General features: G+C 52.5%; 1 protein-coding gene across 2 annotated transcripts; it reads right to left on the reverse strand.

Annotated features, from left to right (window-relative positions):
• Nucleotides 1–4,546: 4,546 nt before the first annotated feature.
• BCKDK (branched chain keto acid dehydrogenase kinase) lies at nt 4,547–8,818 on the reverse strand. Of its 2 annotated transcripts, XM_030797819.1 has the most exons (12): nt 8,633–8,818; nt 7,695–8,066; nt 7,534–7,602; nt 7,330–7,440; nt 6,996–7,043; nt 6,798–6,917; nt 6,622–6,720; nt 6,360–6,433; nt 5,902–6,030; nt 5,732–5,821; nt 5,094–5,252; nt 4,547–5,000 (listed from the first exon to the last, which is right to left on the reverse strand). In XM_030797819.1, the coding sequence occupies exons 2-12, from the start codon at nt 7,887–7,889 to the stop codon at nt 4,856–4,858; spliced, it is 1,239 nt and encodes a 412-aa protein (XP_030653679.1). In that variant the 5' UTR covers nt 7,890–8,066; nt 8,633–8,818; the 3' UTR covers nt 4,547–4,855. The 2 variants fall into 2 exon arrangements, with proteins under 2 accessions (XP_030653679.1, XP_030653686.1); XM_030797826.1 differs by lacking the exon at nt 6,798–6,917 and having other exon boundaries at nt 8,633–8,771.
• Between the last annotated feature and the right edge of the window lie 9,766 nt (nt 8,819–18,584).

Consider the following 18,584-nt stretch of genomic DNA (forward strand, 5'->3'; position numbering starts at 1 on the left):
CACTGCACTCCAGCCTGGGTGAAAGAGCGAGACTCCGTCTCAAAAAAAAAAAAAAAAAAAAAAAAAAAAAAAGAAAATGCAGTGTTTAGGTGTGGTGGCTCACACCTGTAATCACGCACTTTAGGAGTCCAAGCAGGAGGATCACTTCAGGCCAGGAGTTCAAGACCAGCCTGGGCAGCATAGAGACCTCCTTTCTCCTAAAAATTTGGGGGGAAAAAAATTAGCTGGGCCTGGGGGCCCTCACCTGTAGTCCCACCTACTCGGGAGGCTGAGGCAGAGGGATCACTTAAACCCAGGAGGTCGAGGCTGAGTGAGCTATAATCCCTCCACTGCACTCCAGCTTGGGTGACAGAGTAAGACCCTGTCTCAAAAAAAGGGGGGGAAAGAAAAGGAGGCTGGGCGCAGTGGCTCACTCCTGTAATCCCACCACTTTGGGAGGCTGAGGCAGGCAGACCACCTGAGGTCGGGAGTTTGAGACCAGCCTGACCAACATGGAGAAACCCCATCTCTACTAAAAATACAAAATTAGCCAGGCGTGGTGGCGCATGCCTGTAATCCCAGCTACTCGGGAGGCTGAGGCAGGAGAACTGCTTGAACCTGGGAGGCAGAGGTTGTGGTGAGCCAAGATCGTGCCATTGCACTCCAGCCTGGGCAACAAGAATGAAACTCTGCCTCAAAAAAAAAAAAAAAAAAAAAGATTGGGCGCGGTGGCTCACACCTGTAATCCCAGCACTTTGGGAGGCCGAGGCAGGCGGATTACTTGAGTTCAGGAGTTCAAAACCAGCTTGGCCGATATTGTGAAACCCCGTCTCTACTAAAAATACAAAACAGCCGGGGGTGGTGGCGCGTGCCTGTAATCCCAGCTACTTGGGAGGCTGAGGCAGGAGAACTGCTTGAACCCAGGAGGTGGAGGTTGCAGTGAGCCTAGATCACGCCACTGCACTCCAGCCTGGCTGACGCAACAAGACTCCATCTCGAAAAAAAAAAAAAAGAGGTTGGAAGGGAGGAAAAGAAAATGAACGTGAAAAGGAAAGGAAAGAAAATATTGTAAGGATGCAGAACCCACAGATCTGAAGAGCTGACTTCATGTCTGCTGTTTGGCAGGGCCAACTGTAGGACTTGAGCACCTGCAGATTTCGGTATTCACAGGCGGTCCTGGAACCAATCCCCAGCAGTTAAGCAGGTATAACTATCAATCATATAACTATGTAACAGTTGAACTATCCATCTTATCAATAAACAAGTGTATTGCAAAGTGCCAGACAGGGTAGGTACTCAGTAAACATTCCCTTTGGCCATTCTCTGAATCTTGTTTGATTTATAATGTGGTTATTGGGCTTGGAAACAATTCTGAGAGGAGTGGAATGCTCAGGGCCTGAGGATGGGTCTCTCAGAGGTTACAAATCAAGATACATCTGACAGGTATGGTGGCTTATGCCTGTAATCCTGGTACTTTGGGAGGCTGAGGTGGGTGGATCATGAGGTTGGGAGTTCGAGACCAGCCTGGCCAACATGGTGAAACCCCATCTCTACTAAAAATAGAAAAATTAGCCGGGCGTGGTGGCGCACACCTGTAATCCCAGCTACTCAAGAGGTTGAGGCAGGAGAATCGCTTGAACCCGGGACGCAGAGGTTGCAGTGAGCCGAGATTGCACCATTGCACTCCAACCTGGGTGACAGCGAGACTCCATCTCAAAAAAAAAAAAGAAATATCTGTGTTAGGATGGCAGTAGGAGGGGCTGTTAACTTGCCATTGGGGAAATGAAGGGGGCAGTGAATGCCAGGTGCCTGGCAGCATAAGAAACAAGAAATAAAAGTCAAGCGGCCGGGTGGGTGGCTCACACATGTAATCCCAGCACTTTGAGAGGCCAAGGCAGACGGATCACCTGAAGTCAGGAGTTCGAGACCAGCCTGGCCAACATAGTAAAACCTCATCTCTACTAAAAATACAAAAATTAGCCGGGTGTGGTGGCAGGTGTTTGTAATCCCAGCTTCTAAAAAAAAAGTCAAGCAAGAAAAGAATTGAAATTCGAATGCCTTCTCCCACTACAACCACCCTGTCTTCAAGGTTGTTATTCCACCTACCCAGGGTTCTGGCACCTCACTTTTTACTTTACCTGACATTGTCGGTTACCGATATTGTCCTTTCTAGTTAGGGATTAGCCGAGGCCTTAGAAATCCCTGACCAGGGTTACTGCATCACCGTCCATACTCTTCTCCCTCCAATCCACTGGCCACCAATGACTCTTGTTAGAAGAATCTTCTTGCATGTTTGCAAATCTGTTTCTCCGAGAACAGTAAGGCCGGGCCAGGCACGGTGGATGATACCTGTAATCTCAGCACTTTGGGAGGCGGAGGCTGGCAGATCTCTTGAGGTCAGGAGTTTAACACTAGCCTAGCTGACATGGTGAAACCCCATCTCTACTAAAAATACAAAAATTAGCTGGGCGTGATGGCGGGCTCCTGTAATCTTAGCTACTCGGGAGGCTGAGGCAGAAAAATCGCTTGAACCTGGGAGGCGGATGTTGCAGTGAGCTGAGATCATGCCACTGCACTCCAGCCTAGGCGACAGAGTGAGACTGTGTCAGTCAAAAAAAAAAAAACAAAAACGGCTGGGCGTGGTGGCTCACACCTATAATCCCAGCACTTTGGGAGGCCGAGGTTGGCAGATCACCAGAGGTCAGGAGTTGGAGACCAGCCTGGCCAACATGGCGAAACCCTGTCTCTACTAAAAATACAAAAATTAGCTGGGTGTGGTAGCATACGCCTGTAATTCCCAGCTACTCGGGAGGCTGAGGCAGGAGAATCACTTGAACGTGGGGTTGGGGGGGTGGGGCGGAGGTTGCAGTGAGCGAAGATCGAGCCACTGCACTCCAGCCTGGGTGACAGATTGAGACTCCGTTTAAAACAAAACAAAACAAAACAAAAAAACAATGTAGGTGCTCCACCCAGATCCTCTGGGAGTTCTTGCTGTTTCTGTGTGCCCAGATTACCTTTGATGTGCTTTCAAAGGCCCACACCAGCACCTGAGGCTCTTCTTAAAAAACCATCCTTAGGTTAATAGAGCTGTTTGCTTTCCCAACAGACTTTAACCAGTGACTGCCAAGTGGAGAAATTAATCAGTGACTCTGAGGTTTAGCTCTCTTACCTTCAACCCTGAGGCATAATTGACTGGTTCTGGGCTTTTGCCTGAGGTCACATCCTTGCTTGGCTTCCTCCCCTTCCCCTTCCTGCTTCCCCTACTCTGTTCTGGGAGCACTTTCTTAAGAAATCACGTGGACATGAATCCTCTCAGGGACTCCAACCAGAAACATCCCTTCCCAGCTCAAAACCCACCCATGGGCCAGCTGCAGTGGCTCACGCCTGTAATCCCACCACTTTGGGAGGCTGGGGTGGAAGGATCATTTGAGCCCAGGAGTTCAGCCCCGGGCAACACAGGGTTTTGTAAAAACCCTGTTTCTACAAAAAATTTTAAAATTTAGCCCAGCATGATGGTCCCAGCTACTCAGACGGCTGAGGTGGGAGAATCTCTTGAGCCCAGGAGTTCAAGGCTGCAGTGAACTCTGCAGCCACCATATTCCAGCCTGGGCAACAGAGCAAGACCCCATTTCTAAATAAATGAAAACTCACCCATGGATCCCTACTGGCTCAAGATAAATCCCATGTTTCAGGGCCCTGGCCTCTGACTGCTGCCTGCCTCTCCAGCCTCAGTGCCCTGCCCTGCAGCTGGCAGGATTTTTCAGTCTAGCAAGTCACTGTGGTTTCCTAGCCCCTGCCATTTGGCTTCCAGATACAACTTCCCCTCCATCCCCATCAAGGGTAGGAGATGGTACAGGCCTAGAGCCAGCCTTAGGAAGTTTGCTGTGGGAGCTCACATGTGAAGGCAAGAGAACTTTCCAGTTCTCCTCCCAGCCCCACCAGGCCGCCCTTAGGCCTTTCTTTTTCCCTGGCAAGGTGGGTAGGGTGTTCCCACCTAAGATGTCATCTGGAGTTCTGATTCAAGTCTAACCTTGAGCCTACCTGATATCTTTGCCCAAATCCTTGGTCTTCACTATCAGGGCCCCACCTTTCCTTGCAGTGGGGCACCCAGTCCCTGCTAGGGTCTGCGAGGGCACAACCTTGTATGTTCTTTTCCTTGGCAGCAGCAGACACAGTATTTTTAACCTTACTCAGGCTCGGGAAGCAGTTGGCTCAGGAGTTTGCCCAGTCTGGTGACCTTCACCTCTAGAAACTGTGACTGCCAGGAAAGGAAGAGTCAAAACTGATGCCTGAAGCTGGGTCAATCTGGGCCTTCAATATTATCTGGGAACCGGAAACATTTGTTCAACAAGATGAATGAAAGCTCTTTGTATAAGGTGCTGCAGTCATCCCACTCCCACCAAATCAAACATGCAACAGACTTGGGGCCCATTCTACTTCTGGCCCGCCAGGCTCTCGGGGCAGGTAAGAGACTGGGATACGAACCAGTTCAACCCAAGGGCTCAGTGAACCTGAATGGGGGCAGAAACAAAAGTTCACCTGCCCTCCCCACACACAGGGCCCGAGAGGGCATTCAAAATGTGAACTTTAATAACAAACAACAGGTCAGAGTGGGGGTTCCCCAGGAACGAGAATGACGGAGCTGGTGCTGGAGGCCTCAGGGTGCCCACGTCCCCCCTCCAAGGTCTGGAGGTGAGGAGGCAGTGGACCCTGTTGAGGCGGGGCGGTGCCCAGCTCCATGTAAGTCCATCTGTCTGGGGCCCTGAGACACAAGATGCAGCAGTGTGTGGAGCAGGGGGCCACCCTGCCTGACCCGGGAGGTCCTGCAGGGAATGTGGCCCAGGCTGGTCGGGCGAGCAGGCCAAAGGCTGTGGGGTCAGATCCGGAAGCTTTCCTCCCGGCCATCGATGTGGCGGAGCCGCAGGTAGACGTCCGTGCCAATGCCCTGCAGGGACTGCAGCTGCAGAGACCCACCGAGGTACTCCGCGTAGGCCCGTGACGTGGGCAACCCGAAGCCAAAGCTGGGGGTGGGCAGGGGGACAGGACAGGAGGCTTCAGAGGCTTGAGTCTCCTGGGGTCCCCCACCCCTCCATCCTGGCCTGGCAGGGTCTCACCCGTGCATGGGTCCTGACTGGGCGCCACTGTGCATGTCCAGGTGGCCAAAGAGGGGGCTGATCCGGGGGTCCTGTGTGCTGGCCTCGGCGGTAGTGAAATGGTAGTCCATGACCCGGTCCAGATCTTTGTGAGCGATTCCTCCACCACGGTCTGAGATCCTAGTAAGATGGCAACAACAATGGGCTTGGCTCAGCTTTGACAGGGGACTCACCACCCCCCAAGCAGACAGTGCAAAGTCTGCCTTCCTGTCCCTTCCACCCAGAGCTGGAATGTGGTCCACCTAGACCCTTGGGCCTTGTTTGTATCATCCTCACCTCTGCCAGGGCCACTGACTGCTTATACCTTCTCACAGGATGTGACATTTATCCTCGGCCCAGCATCCTAGACCAACTCCTGACTGTTTCTCAATTTCAAACTCCTCAGCTGCTGACAAAGGCAGGATACCTACGCCTGCAGCTGGCCCCAGATCCATTAATAAGCAGCTCATCGCCATCTCAGGATCCAGAGAATAGTTTCTCTGGTCAGGGACCAAGTCCCAGAATGGGGCAGGAAGGGGCTCAAGGTCCTAGATCAAGTCAGAAACAGTGCCTCCACCCCCATCCCATCCACCTCAGCCCAACTCCCACTCGGGGCAAACCTGATGATCAGATCAACATCATTGTTGGCGATGGTGATGACCACATCTGGGACATTGTAGGGAGTGTCTAGGTGACTCTCCATTGTGGCTCTATGCAGAGAGGAAAGACCAGTAGGTAGAAGCACCCCGGTTCCTGCCCACCCCCCACCCAGCACATCCAGCCACCCTACCTCATGGCATTCTTGAGCAGCTCCGGCAGGATGTAGTCCAGTGGCATAGGGATGAAGGGGAACCGGGCAGCCACATGGCCATTGATGCGGACACGGGGCGCATTGCCATACTTGTGCTCACACAGGCGTCTGCGGACAGGAGCGAGGGTTCAGTCAGGGGCCCCTCCACCAGTGGTTTGCAACTGGAGACAATTCTGCCCCCCTAAGTAATATATGGCAATGTGCAGAGACATTTTTGTTTGTCACAACTAGGCAGTACTGCTGGCGCCAGGGATGCTGCTGAACTTCCTAACGTGCACAGGGCAGCCCCTACAACAAAGAATTATCTGGCTGGAAATGTCAATCATGCCATGGTTGAGAAACCCTGCTCCCCGCAGACCATGCCCCGGGCAAGGGCTCAGACCCAAGCCTTCCCTGCCCCAGATGTCTGCCCACCCCCTGAGCCATTCTTGCCTCACCTGGCAAAGTCCACCCACTTCTCAATAATCTTCTTTGGTGAGAGACGAGTACAGATGATGCCGACAAAGTCAGGCTGGCCGGAGAAAGGAGGTCAGGACTACCCACACCCCTAGCCCCACCCCAAGATGCTGGCAACTTCGGAACTGCCCCAAAGCACCAGCCCCACAGCCTCAGCCCCCAGGCCCTTGACCCGGATCCCCAGCCCAGTCTCCTCTGTCTCACTTAACGTTCCCAGGCGGGTTTCAGGTCCCAGAGCCCCACCTTGTCCTCATGCAGCGCCAGGTGATGCGTGGCCAACATGCGGATTCCAAGCCTCGAAGTCAGCGTCTTGTCCAAGAAGTAGCGGACGAGCTTTTCATCCTGTAAAGAGTGAGGTCTCAGAATCCTGTGCCCTTCCCAGCCCCCAGCAGGCCCAGCCTCTCCTCTGCTGCCCCAACCTCTATGTGCTTCCGGCTCTCACGCAGGCCCTCTGCCAAGAGGGTCACCACATCCTTGTGGTCATCCAGCAGCTGTCGCACTAGCTGGCAGTACTGGGCCTCGTCCGCCTGGTCCTTGATCTGCAGGTCACAGTCATGAGGAAGGGTGGTCCAAGCCCAACCTCTCAGCCCCTCACCCTGCTCTGGCCCAGCACTCACCGGAGGGAAGTCTGTCAGCTTCTGGAAGGCACGGATGTATAGCTCATGCTGCAAGGAAGAGGTGTGGGAATTCACAAAGCCGCATGGGCACTGAGCAGAGAACAGCCACCCGCACCTACCCATGGGGATCACCACCCAGCTGGTTGACCACGTGATCAAACCCCCACTTCGACCCTTCCAGGCTCCATGAATACACACCTTTGACTTCTGAAGGCCTGGGGTTGAATCCTGTGTGGCCCTGACACCTTTATGCAAGCAATCGTCTGCCACTCTGGGCCCCAGACTTGCCCCCTGGGCAGGGTAGCCCGCTGACCTAAGGTCCTCTCTACCTTACCACGTGCAGTATGGTGGGGTTGCAGCCAATGATGAAAGGAAGGCAGCGGAAGCCCTTGATGCGGTGAGCAATCCTCACTGGAAGTTCTTGCTGCAGGTACCGAGCACTTTTCTAGGAGAAAAAGAGAAGGGAAGGCGGGGCTGGAGCCTGGGTGTCTGGGAGAGCTCCAGGATCCACGAGGAAAATAGATGGCGTGAATCTTACCAGAAGGTGGCTGCCGTCCTGAGAGCGGCCAGCGTAGAGCATCATGGTGGGCGTGAGGCGGACTGAGGGCTAGAGAGGGAGAGAGGCCTTGAGCAGAGAACCCCCAACACTCTCCCTCGCGCCCACATCCCGGACCCTGGGCTCGACGCCCCCTTGCGCACCTTCTCCGCTGCCGCGTCGATGGCCGACTGGTTGTAAAAGGAGGTGACGGTCTTGGAGCGCTCCCGAGCCATCTCCACGTGGTGTGTGTCGGTGGCTGACGTCGAGCGGGCCCGGAGTGCGAGTGCGGGCCCTAGGAGTGGCCGGAGCGGAAGCCCGCCCCGGGGACCGCTCCCCAGCACCGACGCCAGGATCATCGTCCTGCTCCTTTCAGACCCGGTGGCTGCTAGGGCTGAGGATCCGCTAGGGCTGAGGACCCAGGCGACTCAAAATGGGGCAAGGGGGTGTGGGTGGGTAGAGGCTCTTCTCCGACTTCAGGGACCAGGGTGCGTCGAGGATGCTGACAGGCTCAGCCCGCGGAGAGCAGCTCCCATCTACCGGGGCAGGGAAGAGGAAGTTGTAAGGATCCGAATCCACAGAGCCCGCACCATCTCTCCACCTGTGCATCGGTCTCCCCAGACCCCGGCGACCTCTCCCCACCCCTCCCACCGCCTCCCCAGATGCACACAGGCCGCGCCCAAAGGACCTAGCCTCCCGGGGCTTCTATTCCCCCACCCGAGGCTCTACTGGCGGTGGGAGGGCTGTCGGGGGAGGAGCCCCTCAGACCCTTCCAGCCCAAAAACCTCGCCCCAGCGCCCCGGGGTCCCGGGTACCCTTCTCAGGGGGCGGGGCTGCCCCTGCCTGCCCAGCGCCTTCAAACCCGGGCCCTAGGAGCGCGGCCAGCGGACGTGCGACACCAGCCCTGGGCCCCTGGGGCTGGCTCGGCAGGGTGCGGCACGAAGTCCCCAGCGGGACCCCCCACGCGGGTCACTTGGCTTGGCCTGGATGCCCCCCATATGGTAGATGCCAGCCCCGTCTGCGCGCCCGCGCTGTGATGGAGACTGCGGATGTGCGCCGCGGGGCCTCTGCGGACTGAGTAGGCCGGGTTCGCCCCACTTACCGCGGGGCCGGAGCCAGGGCCCGGGTCCCAGTGGAAGGGCTCGAACAGTCCACTCGCCGGGAGCCCAGCCGCCTGCGGCCTCCGCCGCCGTGACGTCGCGTGGGCGGCAGCGCCCGCTGGGTCCTGGGAGTTGTAGTTTGGTCTGAGGACGTGCAGCCCCAGGCGCCCGCGCATCCAGGCCACGCCCTTGCTCCCGGACCCCAAACAGCACCGCTTCCTCCACACGGCTCCCGAGGCTCTCCGTGTCCCTCCCGGCCTCTATCTCCTGCTCTATGAAACGGGATCCCTGGGAGCTGGAAGATCTTAGATGTAAAGCGCACAGATCACGCCCTTACCTGACTCCTTCTCGGAGGTCTTGTCCTCCTTCCAGTTCTTGGTTCATTTATGGGAAGCCAGGCTTCAAACCCCAGCTCGGCCCCTTAATATCTGGAGCAAGTTATTTAACTGCTCAGTGCTTGGTAAGATGAAGAGATATCATCAGTTTTGGGGTTGTGTGGATTACATGAATTTATATGAGTGCCTAGAACAGTGCCAGGCGTGGAATTAGCACTATATAACGGTTAGGCATTATTATTATTCACTCATGCCTGCAGAGAATGCAAGTCGCTGACTGGGTGTCTTTTCTGCACCAGGAGAGGAGATCGGGCAGTGAGTTGAATAGATCTTTCCGTGCCCTGCATAAGAAAACAGTTTCAGTATCATTGGCTGTGATGAGGACTTTCAGAGGAGGCTGCGGGAGCCTCAGATAGGAACTGAGACAGCTGTGTAGGTGCAGCCTGAGTAGGACTTGCAAGGCAGCGGGGTGGGAAGGGTGAGTGGCAGGACAGACAGCAGCCCAGATGGTCTGAGGATGTGGCTGGAGCCATATGGGATCTGGGAAGGAGAGGGGCGGCAGCAGAGAGCGAAGGATAAGTCTGCATTTGTCCTAGGGTAGTTAGGAACCACTGAAGGGTTTTAACTGGTGGGCTCTCCCCCTTAGACAGAACCCCTTGTCTGCAGTGATTTAGAGTGCGGCGTTTGGTGAGACCAAAGGCACAGAAACCAGTAAGAAGACAATTACTTTAGGCCAGGCGCGGTGGCTCACGCCTGTAATCCCAGCACTTTGGGAGGACGAGGTGGGCGGATCTCAGGAGTTTGAGACCAGCCTGGCCAACATGGCGAAACCCCGTCTCTACTAAAAATACAAAAATCAGCCGGGTGTTGTGGCGGGCGCCTGTAATCCCAGCTACTCGGGAGGCTGAGGCAGGAGAATCGCTCGAACCCGGGAGGAGGAGGTTGCAGTGAGCCGATATCCCACCACTGCTCTCCATCCTGGGCAACAAGAGCAAAACAACGGTGCAAAAAAAAAAATCCAGGCAGGAGGCGCTGGAAGGGACACGTTTCAGTGTGTGCACGTGCATATGTGTGTAGTGTGTATTTGTACTAATTGCAGTTTTCTTTACCATGGTTATATATTTCCTAAATATGTTCAATAAAAAGTGCAAAGTGAAGCAAGTGACATCTTCGGAGGCTATCTTTTTTTATTTATTTGGAGATGGGGTCTCGTTCTGTTGCTCAAGCTATAATACAGTCGCTCCATCGTAGCTCACTGCAGCCTCCAACTTAAGTGATCCTCCCACCTCAGCCTCTCAAGTAGCCGAGACTGTAAGTGTGCACCACTATCCCCAGGGTGATTTTTTCCCCCTCAAGCAATCCTTTTGCCACGGCCTCCCAAAGTGCTGGTATTACAGACGTAACCCACCGTGCCTGGCCTATTTTTGTTAGAGCCGGGGTCTCGCTATGTTGCCCAGGCTGGTCTCAAATTCCTGGCCTCAGCCTCCTGAGTTGTTGGGGTTACAGGAGTGAGCCACTGGGCCTGGTGGCTGTCTTTAAACTTGGAGGTCAGCCAGGTGCAGTGGCTCACGCTTGTAATCCCAGCACTTTGGGAGGCCAAGGCAGGCAGATCACCTGAGGTCAGGAGTTCGAGACCAGCCTGGCCAATATGGTGAAACCCTGCCTTTACTAAAAATACAAAAATTAGCCGGATGCGGTGGCACGCGCCTGTAATCCCTGGTACTCGGGAGGCTGAGGCAGAAGAATCACTTGAACCCGGGAGGCAGAGGTTGCAGTGAGCCAAGATCGCGCCAGTGCACTCCAGCCTGGGTGACAGAGCGAGACTCCGTCTCAAAAATAAATAAATAAATAATAAATAATAAACTTGGAGGTGAAAAAAAATAAATAATAATAAATATAAACTTGGAGGGAGGACCCCTCACCGTGACTGGCCTGCCTGAGCAATTGGGGGCACACCACGGGAAAGGGGTGTCCTGCATCTCTGGGTTTCCTCTTTGCCCCCCACCCACACCATTCCCACCCGTTCTTTCCCAACGTCCTGGAGTACAGCCAGGCGGCAGCAACCCTGAGGCAGGCACGGCTGGAGCCCGTGGTAGAAGGGAGCGGGAAGGGTGCTCCTGGCAGGGAGGACAGGCTGCGCAAAGCAGCAAAGGACTGGCAGTGGTCTGTGCGCCAGAATCCGGCGCTCACGTGGCCGCGGCGTGGACAGGAGCCGCAGGCAGAGGAGGCTGCGGCTGCCACCGAGGTGGAGACGTCTGGCACAGGCCTCACCCCATTTGACCCGGCTCGCTAGGCCCCGGCTCGGCCCAGACTCGCTGCTGCCCCCGGCGGCGGAGGTTGGACATGCACCTCGCGACCCCCTTTTCAGAATACTGTATACAGGTCAGGCGGCTTTCTAAGCGATTTCAATGTATTTTTAAAAATTTACATATACTCGATGTAAAAGAGAACTGTATGTATTTATTTATCGAGACAAGATATCGCTCATGTCACCAAGGCTGGAGTGCAGTGGTGCTATCACAGCTCACTGCAGCCTCGAACTCCTGTTCTCAAGCAATCCTCCTGCCTCAGTCTCCCAAAGCACTGAAATTACAAGTGTGAGCCCCACGCCTGGCCTACAACATTATTTATTTTATTTTATTTTATTTTTTATTTTTATTTTTTTTCTGAAACAGTGTCTCACTCTGTTACCCAGGCTAGAATGCAATGGCATGTTCATGGCTTACGGCAGCCATAACCTCCCTGACTCAAGCGATCCTCCTACCTCAGCATCCCGAGTAGCTGTGACCACAGGTGCCTGCCACCACACCCAACTGATTTTTTAAAAAATTTTGTAGGGACGGGATCTCCTTGTGTTGCTCAGGCTGGTATCAATGGACCTTCTGGCCTCAAGTGATCCTCCCATCTCAGCTTCTCAAAGTGTTGGGATTACAGGTGTGAGCCACTGGGCCCAACCAACTTCTTTTTCTTCTTTTTTTTTTTTTTTGAGACAGAGTCTTGCACTGTAACCCAGGCTGGAGTGTAGTGGCACAATCTCAGCTCACTGCAACCTCTGCCTCCCAGCTTCAAGCAATTCTCGTGCCTCAGCCTCCCAAGTAGCTGGGATTACAGGTGCATACCACCGTGCCCAGCTAATTTTTGTATTTTTGCAGAGATAGGATTTCACCATGTTGGCCAGGCTGGCCTCAAACTCCTGACCTCAAGTGATCCATCCGCCTCGTCTTCCCAAAGTGCTGGGATTACAGGCATGAGCAGTGGAGAAAAGCAGGGCCTGGCCAACTTCTTACCATATAACTTTGACACTTCTTGTATCAAGAAGTGAGGGAGTCTATGTTCCTTCCCCTTGGAACTGGGAAGGCTTGTGATTACAGTGGAAGGGATGCTATATGACTTCTGAGTTTAGATCATAAAATATGTAGCTTCCACCTGGCTTTCTGGAGCTGCCAGGTGGGCAGTCTGACTGCCCTATATTATTATTATTTTATTTTAAAATTGAGACAGAGTCTTGCTCTGTGACCCAGGCTGGAGTGCAGTGGTGCAATCTTGGCTCACTGCAGCCTCCACCTCCCGGGTTCAAGGGATTCTCCTGCTTCAGCCTCCCAAGTAGCTGGGATTACAGGCATGCACCACTGCACCCGGATAATTTTTAGTAGAGAAGGGTTTCTCCATGTTGGCCAGGCTGGTGCCCTGTATGAATTATTTATTGCTGTGTAACAAATTACCTCCAAAACATAGCACCATGCTGGAGTGCAATGGCACGATCTTGGCTCACTGCAACCTCTGCCTCCTGGGTTCAAGCGATTCTCCTGCCTCAGCCTCCCTAGTAGCTGGGATTACAGGCACCCACCACCATGCCCAGCTAATTTTTTGTATTTTTGGTAGAGACGGGGTTTCACTATGTTGGCCAGGCTGGTCTCCATCTCCTGACCACAGGTGATCCACCCACCTCAGCCTCTCAAAGTGCTGGGATTACAGGCATGAGCCACACCATACCCGGCTCAAACATAACATCTTAAAAACATTTTTTTAAAATAGAGACAAGGTCTCACTATGTTGCCCAGGCTGTTCTTGAACTTGAAATCCTGAGGTCAAGTGATCCTCCCACTTCGGCCTTCCAAAGTGCTGGGATTACAGGTGTGAACCACTGCACCTGGCCAATATCTTGAAACAATAAACACTGGCTGGGCGCGGTGTCTCACGCCTGTAATCCCAGCATTTTGGGAGGCAGAGGCGGGCGGATCACGAGGTCAGGAGATTGAGACCATCCTAGCTAACACGGTGAAACCCTGTCTCTACTGAAAATACAAAAAAAATTAGCTGGGCATGGTGGCGGGCACCTGTAGTCCCAGCTACTCAGGAGGCTGAGGCAGGAGAATGGCATGAACCTGGGAGGCGGAGCTTGCAGTGAGCTGAGATCGTGCCACTGTGCTCCAGCCTCGGCAATAGAGCAAGACTCCATCTCAAAAAGAAAAACAAAACAATAAACACTTATCACACACAGTTTCCTTGGGTCGGGAATCTAGGGGGTTCTGGCTCAGGGTCTCTCATGAAGTGCAGTCAAAATGTTGGCCAATGCTACTGTCATCTGAAGGCGTGACTGTTTTACAGAATCTGATTCCAAGGTAGCTCCCTCACATGCCCAGCAGGTTACTGCTGGTTGTTGGCAGTCCTGTCATGCTCAGGGTTGGGTTCCAGCCCCAGCTGAGGTGTGAGAGGAACCAGTGGACGTGAGGCAGGGAGCTAGAAGAACACTCAAGAGACAGCAGGTAAATGAGACATGGCTTTATTCAGCAGCTTTCTCATCATCAGCATCTTACTCTCTCACTGTCTGCTCTGTCTCAGCTGCTTACTCCGGCAGCTCCCACACACACACACGGCTGTGTGGCCAGCTCTCCCTTCAGGGTCAGCAGCTTCACTCTTTCTTTTCTTTTCTTTTTTTTTTTTTTTTTTCCTGAGACGGAGTCTTGCGCTGTTCCCCAGGCTGGAGTGCAGTGGTGTGATCTCGGCTCACTGCAACCTCTGCCTCCTGGGTTCAAGCAATTCTCCTGCCTCAGCCTCCTGAGTAGCTGGGATTACAGGCATGCGCCACCATGGCCAGCTAATTTAGTTGAGACGGGGTTTCACCATGTTGACCAGGATGGTCTCAAACTCCTGACCTCGTGATCCACCTGCCTTGGCCTCCCAAAGTGCTGGGATTACAGGCATGAGCCACCACGCCCCGCAGCCTTACTCTTTCTCCCTCTGGGCATGAGCGAGCTGAGCTGTGTCTTGGCTTCCCTGAGACGGACAGCTCTGGCTTTCTCTCTTTCTCTGGGCACAAGCACCTGCACAAGAGCCATGTCCCATGTCAAGCCATGTTGGGCCGAGCCCTGTGCACAGTGTCAGCAGGGCAATTATACCTTTTACAGACAACAGTGGCTCAGAGCCAAGTGATGAGCCTTCCCATGTTATGGCTACGCGGCTGTGATAACAAGTGGAGCTATATGCCTGCACTCTAAACTCACTGAGTCACTCTGGATGTTTACTTTGGCCTATGCCCACTTGACTGCAGCACACCCATGTTTCTTACAGGGCCTCAGTTCCTCACTAAGGATACCTCTCCCTAGGGCTACTTGAGTGCTTTCATATCATGGTAGCTGGCTTCGTCTAGAATGAGTGATCTAAAAAGGAGCAAGATGGAAGCCACAATATCTTCATGATTCAGCCTCTAAAGTCACACACTGTCATTTCTGCATTATCCCAATGGGCCAGTTCAGCCCCTTTCTTTGTGAGAAGAGACTTCACAATGGTATCAATACCAGGAAGCAGGAATCACTGAGGACCATTTTGGAAGCTGACTATTAAAGCCTTGAGGCTTTAATGCTGTGAGGAAGCCCAAGCTAGCCCATGCAGAGGACGACATGGATAGGCCTGGAGACTACTCAGAGAAAGGGAGAGAGAGTGCTAGGTTATCTTTCAGCTGTTTTAGCTGCTTATTGTTCCAGCTTTAGCCACCATCTGACTGCAATTGTATGAGCCAGAAATAGCCAGGTAAAATTGTCTTCCCAAATTCCTAGTGCACAAAAACTGTCAGAGGCTGGGGGCAGTGGCTCACTCCTGTAATCCCAGCAGCACTTTGGGAAACCAAGGTGGGAGAACTGCTTGAGCCCAGGAGTTAGAGGCAACATAACAACTCGTCTCTAACGAAAAAAAAAAAAAAAGAAAAAGGCCAGGCACAGTGGCTCACGCCTGTAATCCCAGCACTTTGGGAGGCCAAGGAGGGTGGATCATGAGGTCAGGAGTTTGAGACCAGCCTGGCCAATATGGTGAAACCCCGTCTCTACTAAAAATACAAAAATCAGCTGTGCATAGCAGCTGGCGCCTGTAATCACAGCTACTCAGGAGGCTAAGGCAGGAGAATCGCTTGAATCCGGGAGGCAGAGGTTGCAGTGAGCCGAGATTGCACCACTGCATTCCAGCCTGTGCAGCAGAGCGGGACTGTCTCAAATAAATAAATAAATAAACAAACAAACAAATAAATAAATAAATAAAATGCTAGAAGAAAATATGGTCAAAATCTTTTATAACTCTTGGAGTGAGGAAGGCAATCTCGGCTCACTACAACTTCCACCTCCTGGGTTCAAATGATTCTCCTGCCTCAGCCTCCTGAGTAGCTGGGATTACAGGCACCCACCACCATGCCCGGCTAATTTTTGTATTTTTAGTAGAGACGAGGTTTCGCCATGTTGGCCAAGCTTGTCTTAAACTTCTGACCTCAGGTGATCCACCCACCTCAGCCTCCCAAAGTGCTGGGATTACAGGCATGAGCCACCATGCCCTGTCTAATTTTAAAAATGTTTATAAAGACAGAGTCTTACCACGTTGCCCAGACCTGTATCAAACTCCTGGGCTCAAATCATTGTCCTGTCTCAGCCTCCCAAAGTTCTGGGACTACAGGTGTGCACCACCACACCCGGCTAATTTTGTTTATTTTTTATAGAGTGAGGGTCTCCCCGTGTTGTCCAGGGTGTCTCAAACTCCTGGGCTCAAGTGGTCTTCCTGCCTCAGCCTCCCAAAGTGCCGGGATTATAGGCATAAGCCACTGCAGCTGGCCCCAGTGTGTGTCTTCTGAGGCTAAGTCATAAAGAGATTGTGGCTTCTATTTTGCCTCCTCTTAGATCACTCATTCTGGGGGAAGCCAACAATAAATAACAGGAACACACCAGACCAGAGAAAGCTGAGATACAGGCCTAATGCCCAGTCCTCTGTATTCATTTCTAATTGCTGCTGTAACAAGTTACTGCACATTTCATGATGTAAAACAACACAAATTTATCTTACAGTTCTGTAGCTTAGAAGTCTGACAGAGTCTCACTGGGCTGAAATCAAGATGTTGATAGTTCCTTCCTGGTGACTCTAGGGTGAGAATCCAGTTCTTTACGCTTTCTTGCCTTTAGAGGCCACCCGTATTTATTAGCTCATGATCCCCTTCCTCCATCTTCAAACCAGAATCATTGCAGCTCTCTGTGTCTTTTTTCTTTACTCACATCTCCCTCTGACTTTCTTCTGCCATCCTTCTTCATTTTTTAAGGACTCTTGTGGGCCAGGCACGGTGGCTCATGCCTGTAATCCCAGCACTTTGAGAGGCGGAGGCAGGCGGGTCACCTGAGGTCAGGAGTTCCATACCAGCCTGGCCAATATGGCAAAACCCCATCTCTACTGAAAATACAAAAATTGAGCCAGGCACGGTGGCTCACACCCGTAATCCCCATACTTTGAGAGGCCGAGGCAGGTGGATCACTTGAGGTCAGGAGGTCGAGACCAGCCTGGCCAACATGGTGAAACCCCGTCTCTACTAAAAAAAAAATTACAATAATTAGTCGGGCTTGGTGGCTGGCACCTATAATCCCAGCTACTTGGGAGGTTGAGGCACAAGAATTGCTTGAACCCGAGAGGGGGAGGTTGCAGTGAGCCGAGATTGCACCACCGTACTCCAGCCTGGATGACAGAGCAAGACTCTGTCTCAAAATAAAAATTAAGATAAATAATAAAAAATAAATAAAAATCAGCAAATTAGGCCAGGTGTGGTGGTGGCTCATGCCTGTACTCCCAGCACTTTGGGGCAGGAAGGTTGCTTGAAACCAGAAGTTTAGACCAGCCTGGGAAACAAAGTGAGACCCTATCTCTACAAAAATAAAAATAAATTAGCTAGGTGTGGTGGGACGTACTTGTACTCCTAGCTACTAGGGAGACTGAGGTGCAAGAATCGCTTGAACCTGGGAGACGGAAGTTGCAGTGAGTTATGACAGTGCCACTACACTCCAGCCTGGGTGTCAAAGGTCTTTGAAAAAATAAACAAAATAGGCTGGGCGTGGTGGCTTACACTTGTAATCCCAGCACTTTGGGAGGCCAAGGCGGGCAGATCACAAAGTCAGGAGTTCAAGACCAGCCTGGCCAACATAGTGAAACCCCGTCTCTACTAAAAATACAAAAATTAGCCAGGCATGGTTGCACGCGCCTGTAGTCCCAACTACTTGGGAGGCTGAGGCAGGAGAATGCTTGAACCTGGGGGGCGGAAGTTATAATAAGCCAAGATTGTGCCACTGCACTCCAGCCTAGGCAACAGAGCGAGAGACTCCGTCTCAAAAATAAAAATAAAAATAAATCAACAGAGCCTGGTGTGATGGCTCACACCTATAATCCCAGCACTTTAGGAGGCCCAGGTGGGTGGATCATCTGAGGTCAGGAGTTTGAGACCAGCCTGACCAACATGGAGAAACCCTATCTCTACTAAAAATACAAAAAATTAGCCAGGCGTGGTGGCACATGCCTATAATCCTAGCTACTCAGGAGCCTGAGGCAGAAGAATCGCTTTAACCGGGGAGGTGGAGGTTGCAGTGAGTCGAGATAGCACCATTGCATTCTAGCCTGGGCAACAAGAGCAAAACTCCATCTCAAAAATAAATAAATAAATAATTAGGCCGGGCACGGTGGCTCACACCTGTAATCCCAGCACTTTGGGAGGCCAAGGTGGGCGGATCACCCGAGGTCAGGAGTTCAAGACCAGCCTGGCCAATATAGTGAAACCCTGTCTCTACTAAAAATTTAAAAAATTAGCCAAGCGTGATGGCGGGTGCCTGTAATCCCAGCTACTCGGGAGGCTGAGGCAGGAGAATCGCTCGAACCTGGCAGGCGGAGGTTGCAGTGAGCCGAGATCATGCCATTGCACTCCAGTTGGGCAACAAGAGCAAAACTCCACCTCAAAAACAAACAAAAAAATAAATAAAATAAAAATCAGGAGATTGGTCAGCTTAATTCCATCTGCAACCTTAATTCCCTTTTGGCCATTTAACCTATCATATTCACAAGTTCCAGGGATTCATGTAGGGACATCTTTGGAGACCATTATTCTGTCTACCACACTCTCTAGAAGACAGTAGATGTGAGAAAGAGCATCTGGAGAGGGAGGAGCCAGCAGAAGACGGAAATACCACAGACGCCAGAGGAAGAGAGTTCCCAGAAGGGTGTGTGCAACAGTAAGGGATCCCTCTGGGAGGTCAAGCAAGAGAAAACCGGAAAAACAACCATTGGCTGGGTGCGGTGGCTCACGCCTGTAATCCTAGCATTTTGGAAGGCCGAG

Source organism: Nomascus leucogenys, chromosome 2 (genome assembly GCF_006542625.1).
Source record: "Nomascus leucogenys isolate Asia chromosome 2, Asia_NLE_v1, whole genome shotgun sequence".
Taxonomy (NCBI): Eukaryota; Metazoa; Chordata; class Mammalia; order Primates; family Hylobatidae; genus Nomascus; species Nomascus leucogenys.

Excerpts from the sequence above, each read along its gene's own strand:
- BCKDK (XM_030797819.1), bottom strand. The coding sequence starts at position 7,889 with ATGATCCTGGCGTCGGTGCTGGGGAGCGGTCCCCGGGGCGGGCTTCCG. Across the intron at positions 7,603-7,694 it reads TCGACGCGGCAGCGGAGAAG|CCCTCAGTCCGCCTCACGCC; the intron begins GTGCGCAAGGGG and ends CTCCCTCTCTAG. Across the intron at positions 7,044-7,329 it reads ACCCCACCATACTGCACGTG|CATGAGCTATACATCCGTGC; the intron begins GTAAGGTAGAGA and ends TCTTCCTTGCAG.